Source organism: Anas platyrhynchos, chromosome 5 (assembly GCF_047663525.1).
Source record: "Anas platyrhynchos isolate ZD024472 breed Pekin duck chromosome 5, IASCAAS_PekinDuck_T2T, whole genome shotgun sequence".
NCBI lineage: Eukaryota > Metazoa > Chordata > Aves > Anseriformes > Anatidae > Anas > Anas platyrhynchos.
The window spans coordinates 9218050-9240061 of record NC_092591.1 but is presented as its reverse complement, the minus strand read 5'-3'; the positions used below and the strand labels follow the sequence as shown (position 1 = coordinate 9240061).

The 22012-nt window shown below is 44.0% G+C and overlaps 1 protein-coding gene across 1 annotated transcript in view; it reads right to left on the bottom strand.

The window, feature by feature from the left end:
- Positions 1 to 22012, bottom strand: part of AKT1 (AKT serine/threonine kinase 1) — a 72472-nt gene that overhangs the window by 33816 nt on the left and 16644 nt on the right. Inside the window, exon 3 of the mRNA XM_027459119.3 lies at positions 1077 to 1205. Within this exon, the coding sequence (XP_027314920.1) occupies positions 1077 to 1205 (129 nt within the window). The remainder of the gene's footprint in view (positions 1 to 1076; positions 1206 to 22012) is intronic.

The following is a 22012-nucleotide window of genomic DNA, read 5'->3' as shown; positions in this document are numbered from 1 at the left end:
ACTCCTGGCATTCTGCACTGAAGCACCAGGCAACAGCATGCCCATTCTTTTTTCCCATCGTTAGTCAGAACAGGTATACGTGGCTACCAAGGGAAAAATGAACATTTACATTAATTCCTGGCCTTGTCTGGCCCTCTCCCAACGTCCAAGGTGTTCTAAAATAAATCTGCTGAAAGGCCAACCAAAAAGATGAACCCCATGCATTTCGAGCAGAGTGACAAAAAGGGAAAGCCCTCTACCCTTCCCTCTGCCCAACTTTGCTTCCACCAGTCACCAGAAACAGATCACTGTTAATAACAGGTGCCACAATGATCTATTTTTAAGTGGTGGAACAAGACACAGGCAGATCATGAGACAGGAAAGATTAAGAACAGGAGAAAATAAAAGCTGGAAGTATACAGAGAAAGGTTAAAAACATGAGTAAGAAAAGGAAATTATCCTCAGGTTCTTCTATCACATCCTGTGCTGCGGCACCTGAGCAAATTCGGAAATGTTTGCATAGGACAGAGTGCAGAGGTTACGAGATGTTATTATTTCCAAACCATTTTGTTGGCTTTAATAAAAGAAATATGGTTTTGTTTTCAAAATTAAGAAAAACTGAGTACGTTTTATTAAAACCAGTGCTTATTCCATGTTCTCTTACGCTAACAATCAAGTAACTTTGATCTACGTTAATGCCACTTGCACTCAGACCTGGTGGCAGCACATAGGATGAAATACTTGGGCTGTGCCTACCTGCCAAGTACTGCACACTTGGGTTAATTTTCACTTCCAAGCAACTTGCTGAATAACAGACATACAAACCATTAACCAATAAACCTGTTTGATTCCGTAACCAGAGACAGTACCTTAGTAGAAAACTGAAAAAAAGCAGAGCATCTAACCTACAGATCACATCCATTACTAAGAAATGTGTTTTTTTTTGTTGCTGTTTTTGTTTTGTTTTTGTCTGAAACACATTTAGTGTTTAGATATATTAGTCTGGGCAGATTTGAACGTTACCGATGCAGATTCCTAGTGACTGCAAGAAGACACCAAGCCCCAACTGGATAAGGGAGCACGTAAAAAGCACTTACGAGCTACCGAAAAGTTATTTAGAGGCGATTCCCGCTGGTCAACATCCTGCGGCCGCTCCTTGTAGCCAATGAAGGTGCCATCGTTCTTCAAAAGAAAGTACCGCGGCCTCCATGTTTTTATGTATTCTCCTGGAAAAAGGATGGGAAAAGGGAGAGATCATCAGAAAATACCCCAAAATACTGACTCACCAATATATGTATTTTTAATATTGAAACCAACTCCTGACATAGCAGCAGCTCTAAGAACATTCAGTTCATTCTGATATAAACAGTGGAAAAACACAGGCACTGAGTCAGATATTGTTAGCGATGCTAACCATAAGAACGGGACTTCATAAAAGGTAAACAGCTATGTTTTGTTCTCCTATCTATTCCTCGTTCCATTCAAATTCCGCAACATCTGCCTTAAATGCATTTTAAATTTTAAAAAAATCAGAGCAGATGTCCTATGTATTATTTTTGCTATTGTCATTTTTCATACTGACAAGTGGAGAAATTTTTTTCATTTACATTTTGCAGCGCAAGTATTTTAAACAACAATGGGTAATTTACTAATTAGTCAACTGCTTTATCAAACCAACAGTCACTTTCCGAACATAAAAAGATAATTCTCTGCTTAAGTTACATAACATCACTCACTCCTCTCACAACATCTCAAGCATGAAACACGAGCTGATATATCACAATATGAAGAGGGAAAACACGCGGTGATGTATAGCCACCGCAAAGAAGAAAAACGTCTATTCAGAAGTGTTCTCCTCCTTGCTTTTTCAGAGAAAACATCCCTTGATCCCAAGCTACTGCTCATCTGAGTAACTCAGCGCAGGTACCGGTCTTGTGACTATTGCAGCCATGCTCTAAATCTCCAGCAGCAGCAGGAGAAAAATACTGATAAAAATTTCATTTACACTTATTGGAGTTAGTCGATTGGGCTTCAGGGATGGAAGATTGGGGTTCTACCTGCCTCTCTTCTGGGTGACCTTGTCATTGTGCCTCAGTTTCCCTTTCTGGTGATCTCCAGGTCTCTAGGTCCTGCAGTGACACTTCTATTCAACTGAATAAAAGAAGCCTCGCTTACGTTGCTGCTCAAATCAGGGCACCAGCCACGTTCCACATACAAGATGCTGCTCATATTTGAGCCACGGTTCAACTTCGCCCATCCCCATCACCGATTTAAAGAGAAGCAGAAACCACCCGTGGCTGGGCAGCAGCTACACCCTCCTCCCTCCAGCATGGTTTGTTGCTCATTTGTTTGATCAACATCGGGAAGAGGACAAGGGAGCAGCCTAGAAACCAAGCGTCTTTTGGGTCTGCAGCAGGAGCAGGTCTGAACACCCCACAGGTCTGCACTGGGAGGGTTGGTGCCCAGCACCCACTGCCTCACCTGCCTCCAGCCCTTCAAACGACTGCCAAAAACGGGGAGAAGAAAAGGTTCCCAAGGTTTGCTGGCCACAGCAACCTTCTGCTGCTCGTCCCTTTCTCCCAAGCGCCGCTCACACCTCCTTTTCCTGCTGCTCGCGTTCCTCCCTCTGCAGGTAATTTCTCTCCAGGTGCTGTGTGCGCTGCCCCGGGAACTCCCCTGCAGCTGCTCCTCTCCCCGCATACCTCCCCTCCTTCTGGGGTGCAGTTTCAACCTGCTTTGTGCCAGCTGTGCATCTTCTCCCTTCAGCCTCACACTTGTGTCTCCAGCACACAGGATCACGCACGGCCCCAGCATCCACAGCACACACCCCCAGTTATTGCTTCCAGCTGCCCAGCCCTATGCTGGGCTTTTAACTTTCTACTCTAAAGCAGAAAGCTAAGAGCTACCGAGTTACCCTTCAAATAACATCCATTTGCTCTGATAAAACAGAGCAGTGCAATGACACAGGCAAGAAAGATGAGAATAAAAGCAATGAGCCCAAACCCACAGTCTTTCTTCTGAAGATGCCTGTTGCAGCTGCGAGTGTTATGCTGACCTAGAAGAGCTTTACAGAAATGTCACCGTCACTTCAGGAATTTCGTAAGGACTCACCTACAGCATGTCACGGCATTTATAGGCAAGGCAGTAAATGTAGAAGGTTTTGTTGTCGTCTTCATAACTCTGACCTTAATTAAAAGCTGAAAACTTTCTGGGATCAGCAGGAGATTATGAAGCCTTTCACATTTAAATTATCAGTCCAACTCAGCCCAGATCAGGGAGATTACTCCAATCTCATTACTATTACACCACAGATGTAACTACGGGGATAAGAAAACCCACAGCGCTCAGCCCAGCGCTTACCAGGGAGGTTTGCCAGGTAGGCAGCTGTCGGGACTATCGCTGGTTTGGAACTCACTGCCGCACACCCGACACGTTGGCATTTTCTTCTCTTGCACTAAGCCAACCCAGAAGAGCAGGGAACCATCTTCCTTTCCCTTCTCATACCTGCATTTATGGCTAAACCCAGACTGGATGGAAAAACCTGAAGAGGGGCAAGTTACTGAGTCTCACCTAATCTATGCTACGTCTTCCCAATCAGTATTTACAGAGATTTATATATTTTTTTCTAGATATTCTGAAAATATCTGATTATTTTCAGTGAAGTATGAATAATTTTAAACAAAACAACACTCTACTGTCACTCCTCTCCCTCATCCTATTTTATGTTTTATTAGAGGCTTTTCTTTGGCTCTTATACTTTCTTACAGCTTTATTCCACTGATCTGTGTTGAAAAATACATCATCTAACAGGATTAATCACATAGTCCTTAAAGTGGTTCATTCCATACACACACACGGAATACATACACACACCCCATCCTCCTCCACACTCACTAGTTAGCATTTAGCACTCACTCTTCCTGTGTAGGAGACCAGTGACTTCATTACCATTTTACAAGGACCACTCTACCCAGACCTTCACTTACTTCAGCTGGTTCTCGTTCCTGATCCACTTTTTTGATTTGCAAATAAGTAACAGTTTTCAACTTCTTTTTTCCATGTTTGGAGCTTTATGAATCTGGTAACATGGCAAGCTTACCCGTTATTGATTATTGCTCTTGCCAAGGACAGCGTGAGGCACACTGCAGCATCTGCAGCATACATTTTATTATGTAACACTGAGGTTACGCTTCTGCATCTTGCAGCAAAGTGGCAGGACACTGCCTCGTCTGCGATATCGCAGTCAGGTTGGTTATCTGTAAGCCTAATCTTTTATTCAAGCCTGAGCAAATTCTCATTCTTCTGCAGAAGTTCCGAAATGCAGACTCACCAGGAAGTCATCAAGAAAAGGTATGAAGTACATATTCCTAAGAAACTAGATTACATTCCTATGATCACCTAAAACGTTATAAGCACTATAAACTACCTGCAACCTGTGAGAAGGATCAAGTTGTTTGTGGTGGCCATTACAAGCATGTTAAGCACCAAACAAGTTTGTCGATATGGACAAAAATAATCGCGTGCAACTGCTGTGGCAAAGCTGATTGAAAAACGTTAACACCTTTTCCTTCCTCTGATATACTCAATAAGCTGTCATGCCTGAGGAGTGAACTGAGCTGTTTCAATTCTTGCCCTGCGATTTTTGTTCCTGTGGAGGCTTTGTTTTTAAGGACCACGAGCAAGAAGTTGCTTGAAGTCACCAATGCTATTAGTTCTGTAGTCTCTCTAGAAGAAATACACAAAGTACAATAAACACAAGCATGTGTGGCAGATTCTATTAGACAACACTTAAAATAATAATAATAATAATAATGATCCACCATGGAAAAGTGAACAATTTACAAAGCAAAACATTTTTTCCTCTGTGATTCATTGCTTGTGTAATGCCCTGGCAGAGCCTTCTTTGTTTTCAGTAACAGAATGCTAACACTGCAGAGACAGAGAAGCAAAAGCATGGGTTATAAATCCTACATATAAAATCCTGAAATCAAATAGTCTCTTCTATAACTTGCTGCCTTTATTATTTAAAATCTTTATGTACCATTCTGTTTACTCAAAGCAATTTTCAAGTTGCAAAGATTCCCAAACTGTACATAGCTGCAAATACACACGAAGATTGTTATAGACCGATTTCGCTTTATTGCTTTGTGTCTGCCCCCACACACTGCACATTAAAATACTTAATACACACTTAGAATGTAAATCCATCTCACGCCAAAAAAAGCTCTCCACAATAACACACGCTGCAGAGCACCCTTATGCCTGCATATTTTGGAAAGTTAAGCACAAAACTCTTCTGGTTCATGAAAAGTTAATTCTGCTGAGGATTTACAATACTGCGGGGTTAGGTTATTTTCCTCTCCTCTCCCCAACAGTATCTCACCGAATCTGGAGCTGTCTACCACTGATAGAGTGTCTAACATCAGAAACAGCTGCCACTCCCTGGGAAGCTTACGGGGTAAGTGGAGAATAATGAGCAGCAAGCACCAGCAGAACAAAAGAAAATCCATCTTTATTTACCAACTGCTGCATGCTTGTTGCTGCATCAAGCTCATTCAAAGCCAACACCACACCCTTTAATTCAGAACAGACTATATTTAAGAAGACTTTGCTTATTTTTTTAATCAACTCATACATACCGATGGCTTAAAAAAAATCATTAGGTTAACCAAGTCAGCATCCAATGATATCCCTGCCACTTACAGGAGCGCTGGACCAACTGTTAACTTTCCTGTGCCCCAAAGTAAGCAGAACAAGCCCAGCAGCGCGGAGCCAGAATGAGGTCTCGGTTACATTAAATGCGCTCCATCGGCTACCGCAAACCTATGGGTAAATAACGCGTTGTGCTTTCTGCTCTGAGCATCAGAAGTGGCATCGTTAATTACAATTAAAGTTAGCACTCAAAATATTACAGCGCTTTGAGTTATGCAAGCCTTCGGTACGTTCCCACACACTCCGAGGACATGCTCCGTGCCTTGATTGTGCGGCACTCAGCCATCCGAGCGAGACGCCGAAGTTATGCCAACTGCAGCGCTAATGTGCCACTGGTCCAAGGCAGAGTGACTCATTTCTAAAACTTCAATGGCAGCGAAAAGTGGTCTGCATCCTGCCTGCCTAATAAGGCTTCGGCAAAACAGATGCCAGCTTCCTTCAAGACTCGAAGCTTTCGGAAGCTGCCATCTCATGCGCGCTGGCACGTCTGGAGAGCGGAGCGTGGATTTGCAGTTAGTCTCTGCTGGTTGAGTAAATGTGTGCCCACTGCCTTACAAACCAAAGCAGATTTGAAAAACAGAAGGAAAAAAAAAAACAACAAAACAACAGGGCTTGAAATTCTCCTTTGCATTTCTAAAGCACTCGGAAGAAAGTGAAAGGGAAAGGAGCCCTTTCCAAGCACAGAGAGCTAATTCTGGACTATAAATACTTGGTACTAAACAATTAAGCACTGCTAGGCTGACCCAAATGAGAAATCTGAGTTCAATTTTTATTTTTTTTTTTTTAATAGCTGCACAGACCTCTACCAGGCTGGTACAGCACTCTTCCTTTCCCTCCCCAAACTGTCAAAACAAGAGATTTAGAAACAGTGCCAGGTTTTAGGTAGCTTGGGGAAAGGAAAAAGGGAAAAAAAAAAAAAAGCAGGGCATGCTAATGTCTTTCCCGACACGCTTGCGGAGAGCAGAGGACCTCTGGTCTGTCTGCCTATTCAGAGGAGTACAGAAGGGGGCCAGTTCTTTGATTATTTCTTTTTTTGGTCACTCTGGATGCGTTCTCAGCCCTTGCCTCCAGCGTACAGCTGCGGACGCGCCGCCCGTGCCCTGCATCTCAATGAGGCGGCTCAGACTGCAGCCCCGGGTGCTCCCCAATGGGGAGGTCAAGCCTGAGTCAGCAGCCCGTCTGCAGCCGCCCGGCTCCGCGCCTTTCACCGCCCTGGCGGGGACCCCGGCGGCACAAGGAGCTAATTCAGGGCCCGGCAAATCCTCTCCCCCGGCTTTATGGCGACCCGCTTGCCGTGCAGCTGGATGGATGGTAGAGGCGCGACAGCGATTGACGCCGCTGCCAACAGGTTACGGAGAAATGCCTCCTCCTCCTCCGGCGTGGCTCCTGCTATTCTGAACCGGCGGCCGTTTCTCACGCTCGCACAAAGCTCCGATATACGGCACCTGCTTAATTATCATATCTTCAGGGAATTTGGGGAGGGAGGGGAGCAAGAGGGAAGCTGGAGGTGGGGCAAAGGGGAGTGATTAAATGGGCTCACGCTCAGCCTGACAAAGGAAGATCTTCGCACCGTATTCAGAGCCGAGCGCCTTCCGAGCCAGCAAGCTGCAGACTCCCTTCACCTGGCATCACACATCTGTAAATTAACTTTAGAGAGCAACAAACAGCGTTGACTTATCGCTTCCCACAAAGCTACGCACACACCAGGCAGAGAAATAGGTGTATCCGAAGCTACCTCTGCCTTTTGTTACACAACAGCTCCGAAGTCAAACACTTCACGCCGTCGAGAAAGGGATGCTCTGATTCACGAAGCTAGACCATGGGAGAGATCAAAAGCCAGATTATGGGGAAAGAAAAGCAAATTCTCATCCAATACTACTTTCACTCAGGGGATGGACAGCTACCACACTCTGATTTCACCTCTTTCAAAGGGTTTGGAGTTTGAGATCACCGGCCAACACCACTACAGAAGACACCTCTGTATTTATTTTTTTTTTAAATCACTGTATTCCAACTGTATGGTTATGTAAAACTGAAACACTGAGGTTTACCTTTTTTTTTTTTTTTTTTTTTGCTGAATTTCAGTTTAGAAGGTCAAAAATGTTGCCATATTGCTTACAGCAATCAATTTAAGCAATACCAGATATTCCCAGAGGAGTGAAAGAGAATTAATCAGCATGTAAAAAAACTCCTTACTCCTACCTTTGGCACAGCTTAGTCAGGCTAGTCCTAACCTACAGCTGTCTCCAGTGGGAGAAGATGTAAATGAAGTTTCATTAAAAACAGCAGTTTTAAGGATAGCTTCATAAATTACAGGAAGATATAAAGCGATTTCTTAAGCTATGCTGAAAATCTCAGAGTGAATTTCATCTCCATTACTTCATGGTGGGAGCCAAAGGACTTAAATGCACCATGAGGTGTCCAACACAATTAGAGACATCTCTTCTGCTCACAAGCACCTACAGGATTTCAACAAAATAAGAGACTCCTGTAACGAACATAAAATGCCATCACGTATGCCTCTGCTTCCTGACAGGTGCCCAACTCTCTCGTTTTTATAAATAAATAAAAATGACAGAGGATGTGTCAGATTCACTGAGCTGAATTAAACATGCTTGGAACAATTATTTCTCCCCAAGTAATTTCTACCTTGACACTTGATGGAAAATAGCACAAGCAGCTAACGAGGCACTTAGGCAAATAAGCCTCTGCGACTTTTTAAATACCTTCTCTTAGAGGAAGGAGGTACCTCCAACTATTCCTTGAGCTCAACGCCAAGTTAATACAATCAGCATTTCTGTAAATCAGGCTCTTAAACACGCGGGATGTATTTATAAAAGGGTGTGATATAATCCTCCAAAGATTTTATGATCTCAACTAAAAATACCAAGCACAAAAAAAAAGAAAACCACCAAACACACCACACCCTGGTACATCTGAACAAGGAAGAACTTTTCTATACATCGCCCGAGAGCCGATTTCTTTATTTTATCTCTTAGCACAAGCATCCTTAGCAACGATTCCTGCACTTATCTGAAGCCATGCCTTGTGTGAACGTGACACAGCCAGTTTTATTCTTCAGCAAAAGCGTGTCTAGAGACTAATGGGTGGTGCAAGTGGGGACAACCTCAACTCTGCCCCCATTAAAAAAGGCTGGGAGAAACAAGGCTCAGGTGAGAGCGATTGTACGATGCATTTATGCTTTGTGAACATGAAACCTGTGCTCAGTGGAGGCTCACCATTAAGATTCCCAAGTTCAGGAGGCTGAGCTGGTAACTTGGAGGTGGGCACACACGGGCACAGGGGAGGGAAGAGGCAGGAGGCAGCCGCGCACAAATCAGCCGCAGCAAGGGCTGGCGAGTCCCCGGCTCGCTCTTCCAGGCTCACATTACTGGATCATTGTGTCATGTACAAAAGCAGATCAAAACCTTGGGGAATTGTAAAGAAATGGTGAAAAAAGCCAGAGGACATCAGAAGAGATTTATGGAAACAACAGCTTTTCTAAAGCAGATAATACAGACCAACTTCAGAGGCGGTCTGAAACAAAACACAACAAAAAAGCAGCTCTATTTGTAAAAACTAGACTGCTGAACTTGGACTTTTATAAATAAGCATTTTATGGAGGGTAAGAAATTAACACATCGTATTGTTATCCCTTAGCTTCTGTTTTTGAGTCCTAATTCTCAACATAAATAAATACACACAGAGTCAGTTCAGGCCACTCACAATAAAAACTCAGCCAGTAATGGTGTGACCACACTGTGCATCAGGATATTTCTTAGAAGTGCCAAGAAAAAAAAAAAATCAATGCAGAATTTAAAACATATTTACACAAAGAGTTACTGGGTAAATATTTCATAGAAAGATGAGTAAGAGCCAAGCTAGGCAAATATTTCAGTGGCAAAAATAAGCAACATAAAACGGGGGAGCTGGTTATAAGGCCAGGGCTAATCTGGATTTCCCTTCTTCATTTCCTTACTAGCAAGCCTGCAAAACCCTGGAAGAGCACAGTGAGACCAAGTTAGTTCTAATAAAAAGTTTCATTTATCTTGAGCCATTTAAAGGCAATCAAAGGAAAAATTGCAAGCACTTCCCAGAAAGTGAGTTCTAACGTTTGTTATCATGGCAACCTCCTGGTTTCGCCTCCAAATTTAGTATTCTAAGATAACTTGTACTGAGTCACTACCCCAAACCCAGCAATGAAAGTCTCCTTCAGATAAGCAACCGGAGTGCCTGGCTCAATTCAGAGGAATTTTGCAAAGTAACCTCAGTGCATACTGCACGCTTATTAGAGCAACTTCATCAATGGGTAACACGAGAGCAAACACTCATCCGAGCCCTGGTGCTAAGCTCCGCCGAGTAACGCAGGAGTAAGAAACCTTGCCAAGGGTCCTCTCTGCTGAGCAAGAGCAAAGAGAGGACAGGCTGCCTGGCATCAGGGGAACAAAAAGGTTGCTTCAAGGCACCCCAAAACTCAGTACAGCTGCAGAAGCGCCAGAAGCCTGAATGTACAGCTGGAAGTGTGGCATCTCACCTGTCTTTCAATGCTGTACTTCAATGGTACGGATTTCTAACAGTCCCGAAGAGATCCACCCAGTAAGCCAGCTCAGTGCCTGGGCTGAGATTTGCCATCGCTGTGGAGTTAAGTCCCACTCTGCTGCTGCACCAGGGTCACAGGCTCAGACAGACACATTTCTGTCACCTTTGACACTCTTAAAGTTATTTTAGTTTACAAGGCACAGTAAAAACATTGAATCTGAGTATAATCAAACAGAAAAATTCCTACTGGATTTCAGTAGTAATTCATTGCTTCTGATACAAAATGTACATACGTACTATTAAAGCATATTAACATAAGCATGACTATAATTTTTAAACCCCAAAGCCATCTATTCCAATAAGCTCATAATACCTCTTCCTAACACCTCCAAGCTCCAGGAGAGATGCACTCCATCCATTTACACAAAAACCTGTTTCTTACTGAAGGAGGAATGAAAGATAACTGATGCAGCTGAATAAAGACCCTCCTACCTTGATAGCGTTATCATGAATTAATTTTCATGTTGCAAAGGCATCTTGGTACGTTAAGACTACTGTACATTAAACAGAAGCATTAAAATTGAAAAATAGAAGGTATACACCACACAAAAGCAGAAAGCAGATGTGAAAGTGTGAAGGATGCTTTCCAGCCTGTAGTGTCCTATCATTTTGGGAAAACGAGGCAAAAATTTGAGCCTCCCCTTAAAACTTCTCCTATTCCCTGGGACAAAAAAAACATTGCCCCCCACCAGCCCTAAACTCACACCAGCCCTAAACTCACACCAGGTTCTGTGGGCAAACCTGGTACCTGCCCAGTGGGGTTTCTGAGGGCAGGACTGTTGCATCGGCCCCACTTTTCCTTTGCACCTGATCTGTCAGGCACAAGGCACCGCACAACTGCTCCTCACCACACATCACCTCAACCACCTGAATCCCAAAAAGCCCCACCCCATGGCCATGCACAGTCCACTCTCTCTGTAGTTCAATTCCCACCCTTCTAAGGGTAAAACACCAGAGAGCAATAAATAAAGATAAAACTTACATTAAAAACATCGACAACAAAAAACTAAAGGTCACCTGGGGTAGCATTCCTGAAGAAGGTCACCTGGGGCAACATTCATGCCTCGAGGACTTCCACAGAGGAAGGCACATGTACAGCAAAGCCTGCGTGAAAACCCCACTTTGCAGTTCGATGCTTAGTGCATGCCATGGATGCAGCATTTTCTTCCACAAGTCCCTGACCCGATGCCATCACCTCATGTGGCAGCTGCCAGGAGCTCCTGTGCTGCTGCAGGGGCCAGGCCAAGCAAGGCCACCCTGGAAACCCTGCTGCTGCCGGCAAGGTGGGATGGGAGCTGGAAGAAAGCGGGAGGATAGAGACTACAGCTGCAGATGGGGGGTGTGGATGGGCTGAGACGTGGCTACTGAAGCCCCAGCCCACCCTCCTGGTTGTGGATGCTCTGAAGTACAGATTATTTCCAAATTGATGTTTTATTGCAGGTATTCCTCCCCTTCCTCTCCCCCAAGAAAATAAAAAATTAAGATTGGGATTACAATTTCACTATCAACCCAAGAGACAAAAAAAGGTTTCCAAGCAGCAGCCACAGTGCACTTGCAGCAGGTAATCTGCAATTTTCATTTATCCACTGAACGCAAAATTTATTTTTGGAGTGGACAGAGCTTCTTGAATATAATGTTTTCTACACAAAGCCACGAGTGGGCACAGAGCTTGGAAGCTACAGGTAACACCACCATAAAAAGAACAAAGGGCCCCCAAGTAGTGCACTGATGTCATATTTGGTAATAAAAGCACAGTTCAACTTCATAATTAAGCATTATCCATTAATGGGTCCCTATCATTAGTTTGAAAATATTCTTCCCTGCATACTTTTCCTCCCCTCGCCAGAGAACACCAATTTCCTACTTTAATCATCGTTCCTTTTCCAAAAAAAAAAAAAATGCAGCCTTCTCAAACAATAAAGGCATCTTATTATTTAATCAAAAGGCAATAAAAGATTGAAGTGGATTAGTGGATTTCACTGGAACGGGCTGCCCAGGGAGGTGGTGGAGTCACCATCCCTGGAAGTCTTCAAAAGACGTTTAGATGTAGAGCTTAGGGATATGGTTTAGTGGGGACTGTTAGTGTTAGGTTAGAGGTTGGACTCGATGATCTTGAGGTCTCTTCCAACCTAGAAATTCTGTGATTCTGTGAAAAATTAATCCAAACTAAATGTCTCTGTTATGATACAGTTATGAATCCTAAATCACAAGGTTCCCAATTTAAGGCATAAAACCTGATTAAAACTGCTGTTGCTTTGCAAAACTACCGTTCTCCCCTGCCCCCATTATTAAAAATGCAGCCCAAATTGCTGTTTTCATACAGAAATATGTCCAATATTGATGGCAGTTCCGTGAAAAATTCTTGATGGCCTTTGGGGATTCTAGTAGTTAACCAAAAGGTAAAACCTACAGTAATTTATCATACAAAAATCAGCTGCTCTGCAGCTCAGGGCTCACGTTCCACGCTTTCAGTAGGATTTCTACAAAAAGGAGGGGTCAGAGGGAGGAGGATAATTAAGCAGCTTCATCTGTAGTCCTCAATTCTTTGCACCTAGTTCATGACAAAACACAGGATGGGGAGAAGAGCAGCTACTGCACTCTACATACTTCGTATTTCATTAGGTATGCTTGTTTTAATGTTTAAAAAGGAAATTATACACAGTAAGCTGCAAAAAGGCTTAAAAGGATAAAAACGGCAGCCAAAACCAGACAGGGGTGGGGGAAGTCAAAATAATTGAAAAAAGATTCCAGCATTACAAGCGCCGATTCCTTTTAAGAAGGAAAGAGATGCAGCCAGCACTCCCCCCTCCCTTTGTGCTGAAGTTTAATAAACATTTTCTCCAAGTTACCAATTTTGCGAAAATCGCTGGATAAACACTTGCGTTCACCCAGCTCCGTGGCCCCATGCCAAATGTAATGCCAAACTTCCCAGTTGCAAAACGAGCTGTTTTTACACACCAAAGTAACCACACAGCAGGCCTGTGGAGTCTGAAGACAGCTGACAGAGATGACTGTTGCTGTCCCCCCATTGCACCGACATCCATCCAAATACCAACATCTGCTGTGCTACAATTTACTTTTTACACAACATTTAGCAAAACAGTGCCTCTGACTGCAGCATCATTAAGGAAGTAACAACAAATAAATCGCAAAGTCCCATCAGACAATTGTAAAAATTAAAGCGTAGTTTGTCTTGCGTGCGCTGAGCTTTAGTTCAGATGTATTTGACTTCAGAAATAAGCAGCATTAGAATCTGTTTTCTTTTATTAAGCGCGCACGACAAAATGCTATGCGCTGTGACAAGCGTAATCCGTCATTACAGTGAAAATTACAGTTTTGAGGATATTGACTTGACTCAATAGACAGCAAAGCAGATGTCTGCAAGGCATCCTGGCCTGCCCACTACAATCCCGGCAATCCCAACTACTAAAAGGATTACGCTATGCCTTGAAGCATAAGAAGTGCACTTTCAATTCAGGGCCCGCTCCCTTTTAAACGCTCCCAACACATATTTGTGCTCGTGAAAGTGAGGAATTAACATTCCTAGAAACTCAAGCGACCTTCTCTCAAGAAGCAGCACAGAGCGTGGGGCCGGGTGCGATCGGACCCCGCTTAACAAAGGTGGACAAGGGCAGCATGTCCTGTCAGAAAATTCAGAGCCTGGGGGTTCAAACCCAGATTTAGGCTCCTAGGTAGAAGCCCACCATGCAGAAGTCATGGCAGATGTCACCCCATGAGCCAACAACCGACGGCCCCGGGGCAGTTACCTCAGAGCCCTGTGCCACCACAGGCCCTTCATGTCCCAGAGGCCTCAGCCATGGCTCCTGGGCCGTAGCTGCCACGCAAGAGGACGACGACTCAGGATACTTTATCAGGGATGGCTCACAAACGCAAGCCTTCCCACCTCCTGTCCTGCGGTAATTCTACAAGTGCAAAGAGAAGCAAATAAGAAGTTTCTCACAGCCTTTTGAAAAGCAGATCCTGAATGAAAAATTTCCACAAGAAACAACTGCAATTCTCTACTCGGTATCAATTCAGGGTTTTTTCCTCAATCTTTCTGTTCCTCACCACCTTTAATACAAACTAAAAACTGCTTAAGTTACAAGAAGTGTTTATATATATATATATATACACACACACACTTTTTTTTTTGTCGGAACAAACACTCCCCCTCCATCCCCAGACAATGTACCCCTTCAGAACACCACCACACTGAACGCTCAGCTCAAGACACAAAAAAACTTGGCAGGCCGCATCCCAAAGCAGCTTCACCAAAACAATACAGTTTCCCTCAAATCACTATCAGCTTAACAGTAGAAGCCATAATATTTCCGATAACACAGGCGGCAAACACTTTGGCAGGTTCAGTGGACACCCTTTATCCAATTTGCAGATAAAACCCAGTCAACAACCAAAGCTAGGTTAACGAACGTGCTCCACTAATTTGGTGCTTAATGAAGTCAAGGGGTGAGGCACTTAAATAGTGCTGGGGGGTTTGGCCAGGGCTGATCTGTGACAGACATTGCAATGGGGTACGTCAGTGGTGGGATGCAGAAGACGCCCCGCACAGCACAAACAAGGTGCAGATCCTCCTCTCCTGAGGTAAATACTAAACAGCGCTTGCACAACAGGAGTCAAGGTCCATCGGAAGCTTATCGGCAGATTTGCTCCTGTGCAAACTTTAGGTTCAGCCTCAGAGTTCAGCGCTGAAGCACTATTTGTTTGTTCGTTTCTCCCCTGGCACGGTTGGCTTTTTGTCAGCCAGATGTATGCCACATGCAAGCCGTTTCCCAACCTCCCTGCTCCACCTCCCTCCACGCACTCTGCGCACACTCTGACCCCTCGGCAAGCGTTGTAGCAGAGGAGGAAGTGTTTCTGATAGTTTGCATACTCTTCACAACAATTTTATTGCAGGGCATAAATGTGTTTTCCTGCTCCCGAGCCCTTCTTGTAACAAAGCAAAACAAACAGAAAATCCACCACTTTCCAAACAGCTGAATGCCCCAGACCCAGCAGCAGGAAAGGAAAGGGGAGGAAAGAGGTGGAGAGGAAAGGAAGGAGAGGATGGATTACACTAAAATTATTTTTGTCCTGTTCAAGTGGATGGGCAGAGACAACTAAATATAGAACTTATCAAAGCAGGTGAACAAGGAAGACAACATGAGCCCCAGGTTTTGCAGAGCAAGCAGTAAACAAAGCACATTCCTGCTTCCTGGCACAAGAAGCACCCCTAAAAACACTGCAATTGGCATGTACAAGATTTGATTGAATAAATAGTCAACTCACTGCAGCCTCCTTTTTGGACATGGTGAGCAGATAGGCTTCCTGTCTCTTACCTGCTTGTACTACACAAAACCAAGCACAATGAAGTCTACGTTAAAAACAGAAGTACTGCACTCCTCTGTGGTGTCTTTGGACAGAAATTCTTCGGAAGAAAGCATGTTTGCATGTACATCTGGGTAATAAAGCACCACTTGAAATCAAACGGTAAGGAATGTTATGTTGTCAGTGGCAACACAAAGGAAGTGGTTTCTATGAAATTTAACCAGTTATGTCAAGGAAAATTGCTTTATTCTGGTCAGACTGCAGTCCACTTCTTGCTCATAGGAACCACTAGATTCGTTTGAATTTCACAAGTGAAAATCCATTCATACCTATTTTTAACTCCTTCCAGCACGTGAGTCAGCCTGTGACATACACCGGGTGGCTGCTGCCAGAAGCACTCACTCCATTCAGTCCCCGTGAGTAGCCCACAAGAGCAAATACAAGTAGCAAGTCTTGCCCAGGCTCTCAGAGCCTGCAGCCAATGGTGCAAACAATAGCTTTTAGTAAGGACATTAAGTGTTTTGCTGGTACGCACACAGTGTTTGAGCAAGGAAACATTCAGGGAAAAGACATGGCACCAGTCATGACTTGAGTGGAAACCACTCGCATCAGGGCTGTAACCTACCGCTGGGCTTAAAGAACAGAAAGCTTTTATGCGGAACATTTCCCTTCTTCCATCTGTGCCCCCAGTTACCACAGCATCCAAGAGCCTCACGGTCTGAGCTGCATTTGTCCTCACAACATCCCTGTGAAGTAGGGAAGTGCTGTTATCGCCACGTTACAGATAGGGAACTGGGGCACCGAGAAATAAAAATAGCCTTATCCGAGATGATCGTATAGGAGGAAGTCTGTGGCAGAGCAGGGGAGGTCTGGCTTCGACTCTCAGTTCCAGGACACCAATCCTCCAGCCACCTCCTCACCTTCTGGATGCTCAGCCTGCAGTTTGACCTGCCTCTCTGCCCTGCACAGCAAGGTATGGGGAGCACCTACCCCTTTTATTAGCAATGTTTTCAGCCCAGCAAAAATGGAGCAGGATATCGGATGCAGGCGTTGTTTGCATTCCGAAGTCCAAATGCGAACAAAGAAAATTTCCAAAATAGTCAGCACTATCCTGGTATTGTGGGAAAAGGAAGGAAGACATATAAAGTTTTCAAAGCAGAAAAATAAAATAATCCACGGCAGGTCATAAGTACATTTTCAAAATAATTAGTGAAAGTTTTAATAGAAAGCTGGCATTAGACGTGAATCCTTCACAAGCCTCCCTGCTCTGGAGATTTGGGGTTGTAAAACAATAAGAAATAAAAAATCCCTTTGGGACTACAGCGATCTCATTTCAGACACGGATCTAAATGCGGATCTGATGCAGATTCATACGCAGACCCTGGCTCCAGGCTCCACACAACAATCTTGCCTCAGATAAAACAAATACCATGGGCTGCAGACTGCTCAAGGTTTCTCGTTTTTGGCACAACCAGGCTCAACCCTGCCCTCAAAGGCTCTCTCTTCTGAGTGAAATAGCACCTCAGGTCCAAAATTTACTCTGTCCTTCGGGACTTCAGCTGACACCATCCAGAGCGCCAGTTGTGAAACAAGCTTCTACAACTTGACATTAAATACTATTTTGTGAATTCCCTCAACCACTCGCAGTCACTATTACCATGGTACAACCAGCACAGGTCCGTGACCCTGTGGATTACCTGGCCCATCTCTGCCAGCAAGCTGGACCTTCTGGCCCAGGCGTTGCCTTTGTAACAGGTTCCTGCTGTAAACTTCAACCACCACGAACACAATGTTAATCCCAAGCACGCCTCATCTGCTTCACTCGGCCACAGAGTCCCAAGGAGCTGCATCCAACCAGCGAGAGTTGACGATGACCATCAAGGCTCTTAACCTCCATCAGTGACATAAAATGACTCTAGTCTGCCTTGGAGAGGATCAGAAAGAACAAAGCTGGCCCTACCACACATTTTGCCACTCATATTTCACCCTGAGATCACTCCTCTCCCCCATCTTTTGAACCAGGGCTACAGAAGGGGGAAGGAGGAAAGGCAGAATGAGGTTAGAAACATTCCTGCTTCCTCACAGCAAAATAAACATAACAAATCCCAGCAGCTCTAAAGCCATGGAGCATTCTTAATAAACCTGACATCCCAGTAATTAAAGCAAAAAGCAACTTTTGGTTCCAAAGCACAGACCCAGATTACTAACAACAAGTACTGAACTAGGGAGGTTTATTATTGCATGATTTGAACCTTTTCCTTGAAAAAATCCAGATTCCTGTATTTGAACAGATCAGACAGCACTGGAAAATAACAAAACCTGTTGACAACAGAGAAACTAATATTTATTTTCTGTTTGTTGGCCATCACGAGGAATCTCAAAGCTAAAACCAAACTGCTCTCATCTACAAATAAGTTTGTTATTCTCCCTCAAAATCTGACTCAGCTTTGCAAGAGATTCCCAATACCAAACTGGTCAAAAAAAATCACGGTACTTCATGTTGAAAGGAACCATTAAAGGTGATCTAGTTTGATCTTCCACCCAAAGCAGGGCTATGCAAAACTCCACAAAGGAGATCCTAACACCACCAGTACATGTAGGTAATTCAGGAGACCTATAAAAACTCAAGGGAAGGGGGAATGAATACAACTTCATCAAACTCCAACTTTCAAATCAAATTTGAGGAAAAAACCCTCAAGTCCTGTTGGCCGTTTGCCCTTATTTTAATCTCCTAGCCTCCAGTAACTGGTTTGAAGATTGTACGAGTCAGCAGAAAAATGAGTATCAATAAATATTCTCTGTGTGTAGTGGGCTACAGAGGAAAAATGAATTCTGTGTTCTTCCGTGTTTTATTCTACCACATGAATTGTGAGAGAAACAGCACAGGATAGTACATGGTCAAAAAGGTATGCACTGCCTCTGAAGTACAAACTTATGTCCACAACCACACATCCTGTTGAGTGTCACTCCACTTATAAAATGGTGCCCAAAAAGCAGAGAGTCTCCAGAAACATGAGGTTTCGCCATAATCACACCCAGTCTAGCCAAGGGAGTAAACAAACCTCTTCAAGAAGCCAACAAGCACTGAAGCGACCCTCTCCTAGTAGCCTGGAGCTGCTGCTGAGAAGAAACCTTTCCTCTGGCCTTAGAGCGAAGCGTTCCCTTAAAGTGGGAAGAGAATTTCGTATGTATTCATTTTTTTGCACATTTCTGCTAGTCACCTGTTTGTCAGAGAATGCTAAAAAAAAATCTTAAAAACTCAGAAAAATAAGCATAGTAAATCTGACCTCTTCCCCCCACCCTGTGTTTTACATACAGCTTTCTATAGCCTAATTTGTATTACTGCAGTACACTGCAACTTCACAAACACTTCAGGAGCTGAACCAGCTGCTGTCAAAATAAAACAATACGATAGGCCCTGCTCTGCAGACTTTACTGCCATAAGGCAGGAACAATGGAAAGACAGAGAAAAACGGGGAAAAAAAAGGACCGATACTGGGCATCACAGTGAAGAGCAGTCACAGTGCACATGCAGTGCAAGTTCATCAAGGCCTTTTATAAGCAACACAAGAAACGAGAGCTTTTAAAGAGGATAATAAAGCAGCACTGCAGATGTTTACAGGGAACATTTCCTGAGTGTGAAAGGGTAGCAGAGGAGAAAGCACAGAAGTGTTTGCTTGCCCCCATGTTGTAGTCACAGCATTGAGCCATGCTAGGCTAACTGGAGGCAGAAGTTAACATCTTAATAGCAAATTAGAGGCAGTAAAAATAGGTATGAGAAAAGGAAAAGCAGCTGCTTTTGCAGCTCGATGCCACAGAGGAACTAGCAGATAGCAACAGAGCAGCAGCCCAAGAGAACTGAGCTCTGCAGCAGCCCTCTGAATGGGACAGGTTACACGCCAAGCATACAAAGTTGCACAACGATGCAAACCAATGAGAAGTATATTCCCCACCACCACCTCCATGTTTTTGCTTTTGTTTCCCATTTTCATGAATAACAGCATAATCCATCATCTACAGCAGCATTAAATACATCAGTTGCTCTGAAGATCAAAAAATCCAGTCTCTGCAGATGATCTGGTTATAGCTGCTGTAGAGCTGAGAGAGAAGTCAGTATTTCAGAAAGAAACTTGGCCACCCGCTGCTTTGAGGAGAGAAGGCAATACAGGTATGTACGTAAAACCATGCTTTTCTATGAAATTACAGCCAGTATTACCCAGAAGACAAACTAGACAGGGAAAAAAATGCATGAACTCCAAATGGTGTAATTACGATGAACTGCCTAGCTAACAGCCTTCACCCGATCTTCACAGATTTTGCCCATCTTAAAATCATATTATATTGTTCCAGGTGAACAATCTACTACAGCCACTGTGCATCTGTCTACAGGCACTTTAAAACTCTCACTTCCTTTCAAGTCAGAGGGTTGGTATCTGTATTGCTTGGACATCTCAAAATCTGAGGCACTAAAAAGAAAGTAATGGCAGTTATTATTAAAGGATGAAACACCTACGGTACAAAATACTCCTACTGCAGCAAGAACAGGACATTCTAACCCAATCAAAGCACTTACCAAGTCTAGTGCTCGAGTTTACTCGGGATGAGATCAGTCCAGGCCAAAAGCAAGGCTCAAGTTTTACACGACTGCAGCAGCGCCGCCACGGCTGACGAAAATGGTCCTTTAACAGGACCATGCACTTCGTTCAAAATGCAAGGCCAGGTTTGGCTACTACATCTTGTGCAAGGGGGGAAGAATCGCCCCAGCCTGTAAAAGGCCTGAGGAAGAAGGCCTCATTTTACCTGAGCACGCCGAATGTGGCAAGAGCTGGCGGCCACGGAACAGGCAGAACCCTTTAAAAATACACAAAGTCGTTTATTACACTGGGACAGTACTTGGCGTTGCACAATCCAAGCTTTTGTTTCAAGCAAGAAAATGTTTTCTAAATATTTTGTCACCATGACAGTCCAGCCTTGGACTCGAATTCTGCCCTTGGTTGCTCCAGAAAAGCCCCGTGAAGCCAACTGTGCTGCCCAGCTTGTCACCAAGCCCTTGGGCCACCAGGCAGGGCAGCCCCATACTGAGCTTTGTGATCCCAAGTCACCTGCCCACTCAAACTAAAGCCTTCTGTGTATGAGCAACACGAAGAAACGCCATTGTATGTACAGGGAAGATGGTTTTGTGACTAGGAAACACAAAACATCTCTCCAGCAGGTTCAGCTTTATCCAAGGAATACAGGCAAAGCAAAACAATTCCCCAGATAGCAGAAACGAAGGATTTTAAACACACAGGGAAAGAGAGCCATGGCAAAACATCCAGGCTCTGAGGGCCCTGTTCCAAGCGAAAACATTTCTTTCAGGGACAGGAATCTGGCAAACCGAGCCTGAGCAGGCAGAGCCGAGGTCGGCAGCACCGAGAAGAGCGGCCGGCCATTTCTGTGTGACTCAGGAAGGCCGCGAAGGCTTGTGAGGAACAAGATCAACGGGGTGTTTATATACAGCCAGCAGCGTCATGTGAACAGGCGGGTTAGCCTGCGAAATGAATGTTTGCATTGTCAGTTAAAAGAAAAAGGGGAAAAAAAAAAAAACACCCTCTATTCCACACTTTTAAGTTTCCAACATTAAAAACATAGCAGGGGAAGGAAGCGCTCCAGCAGCCAAAATTTACAAATTCTTACCATAACTTTGGCACAGTGAACTTCTCCAGTGTCACAAAGGCCTATTCTTCAGGGGGGTTTTGTTGTCTCTTTTTTTCAGAAGGCCTGATCCACATGTGAAATATATTAAACACATGCGCACACGAAATGCCAACAGAAGCATAAACACGGGCACTTTTGTGTACATGTGTGTGCTTCCAAAGTTGTGTCTGCCTTTCCTTACACAGAAACGTACCTCATAACAGCCTGGAGGCAGAGATTTCTGCTTTCTCTCTTTACCAGCAAAGCTCTGTAAGCTTTTTCCTTTTCCCAAAAGACTGCAATGCTATTTCATTTTAATTAAAAATTCAAATCAGTGACAGATATTCCACCTCTGGAGCTGCAATCAGCAGCCAGGTTTCAAGAATTTAACAAAGACCGAAGATTTCCACACGGAGTTGTTTATGGGTTTTGTTTGTTTGATTTGTTTTTGAAACTGGAGCAGAAATTCCTCCGAAATTCCTGAACCTTTCGTTGTTGGAGAGCCACCTCACCAGAACCTGAAAGGGAATGCTAAGACTCCCCGTAACACTCGGCATTACTGCATTGTAAAAACAAATCTAAGCTTTGAAAGTCAGCACTTTTTCCTTATTATTATCCGAAGCTATTAAAGAGCCCTAACATAGATGCAAAAGAAATACAACAGAAAATCCTGCCTGATCTAAATACATATAGCTAAATTTATCTTTCAGTTTTCAACACG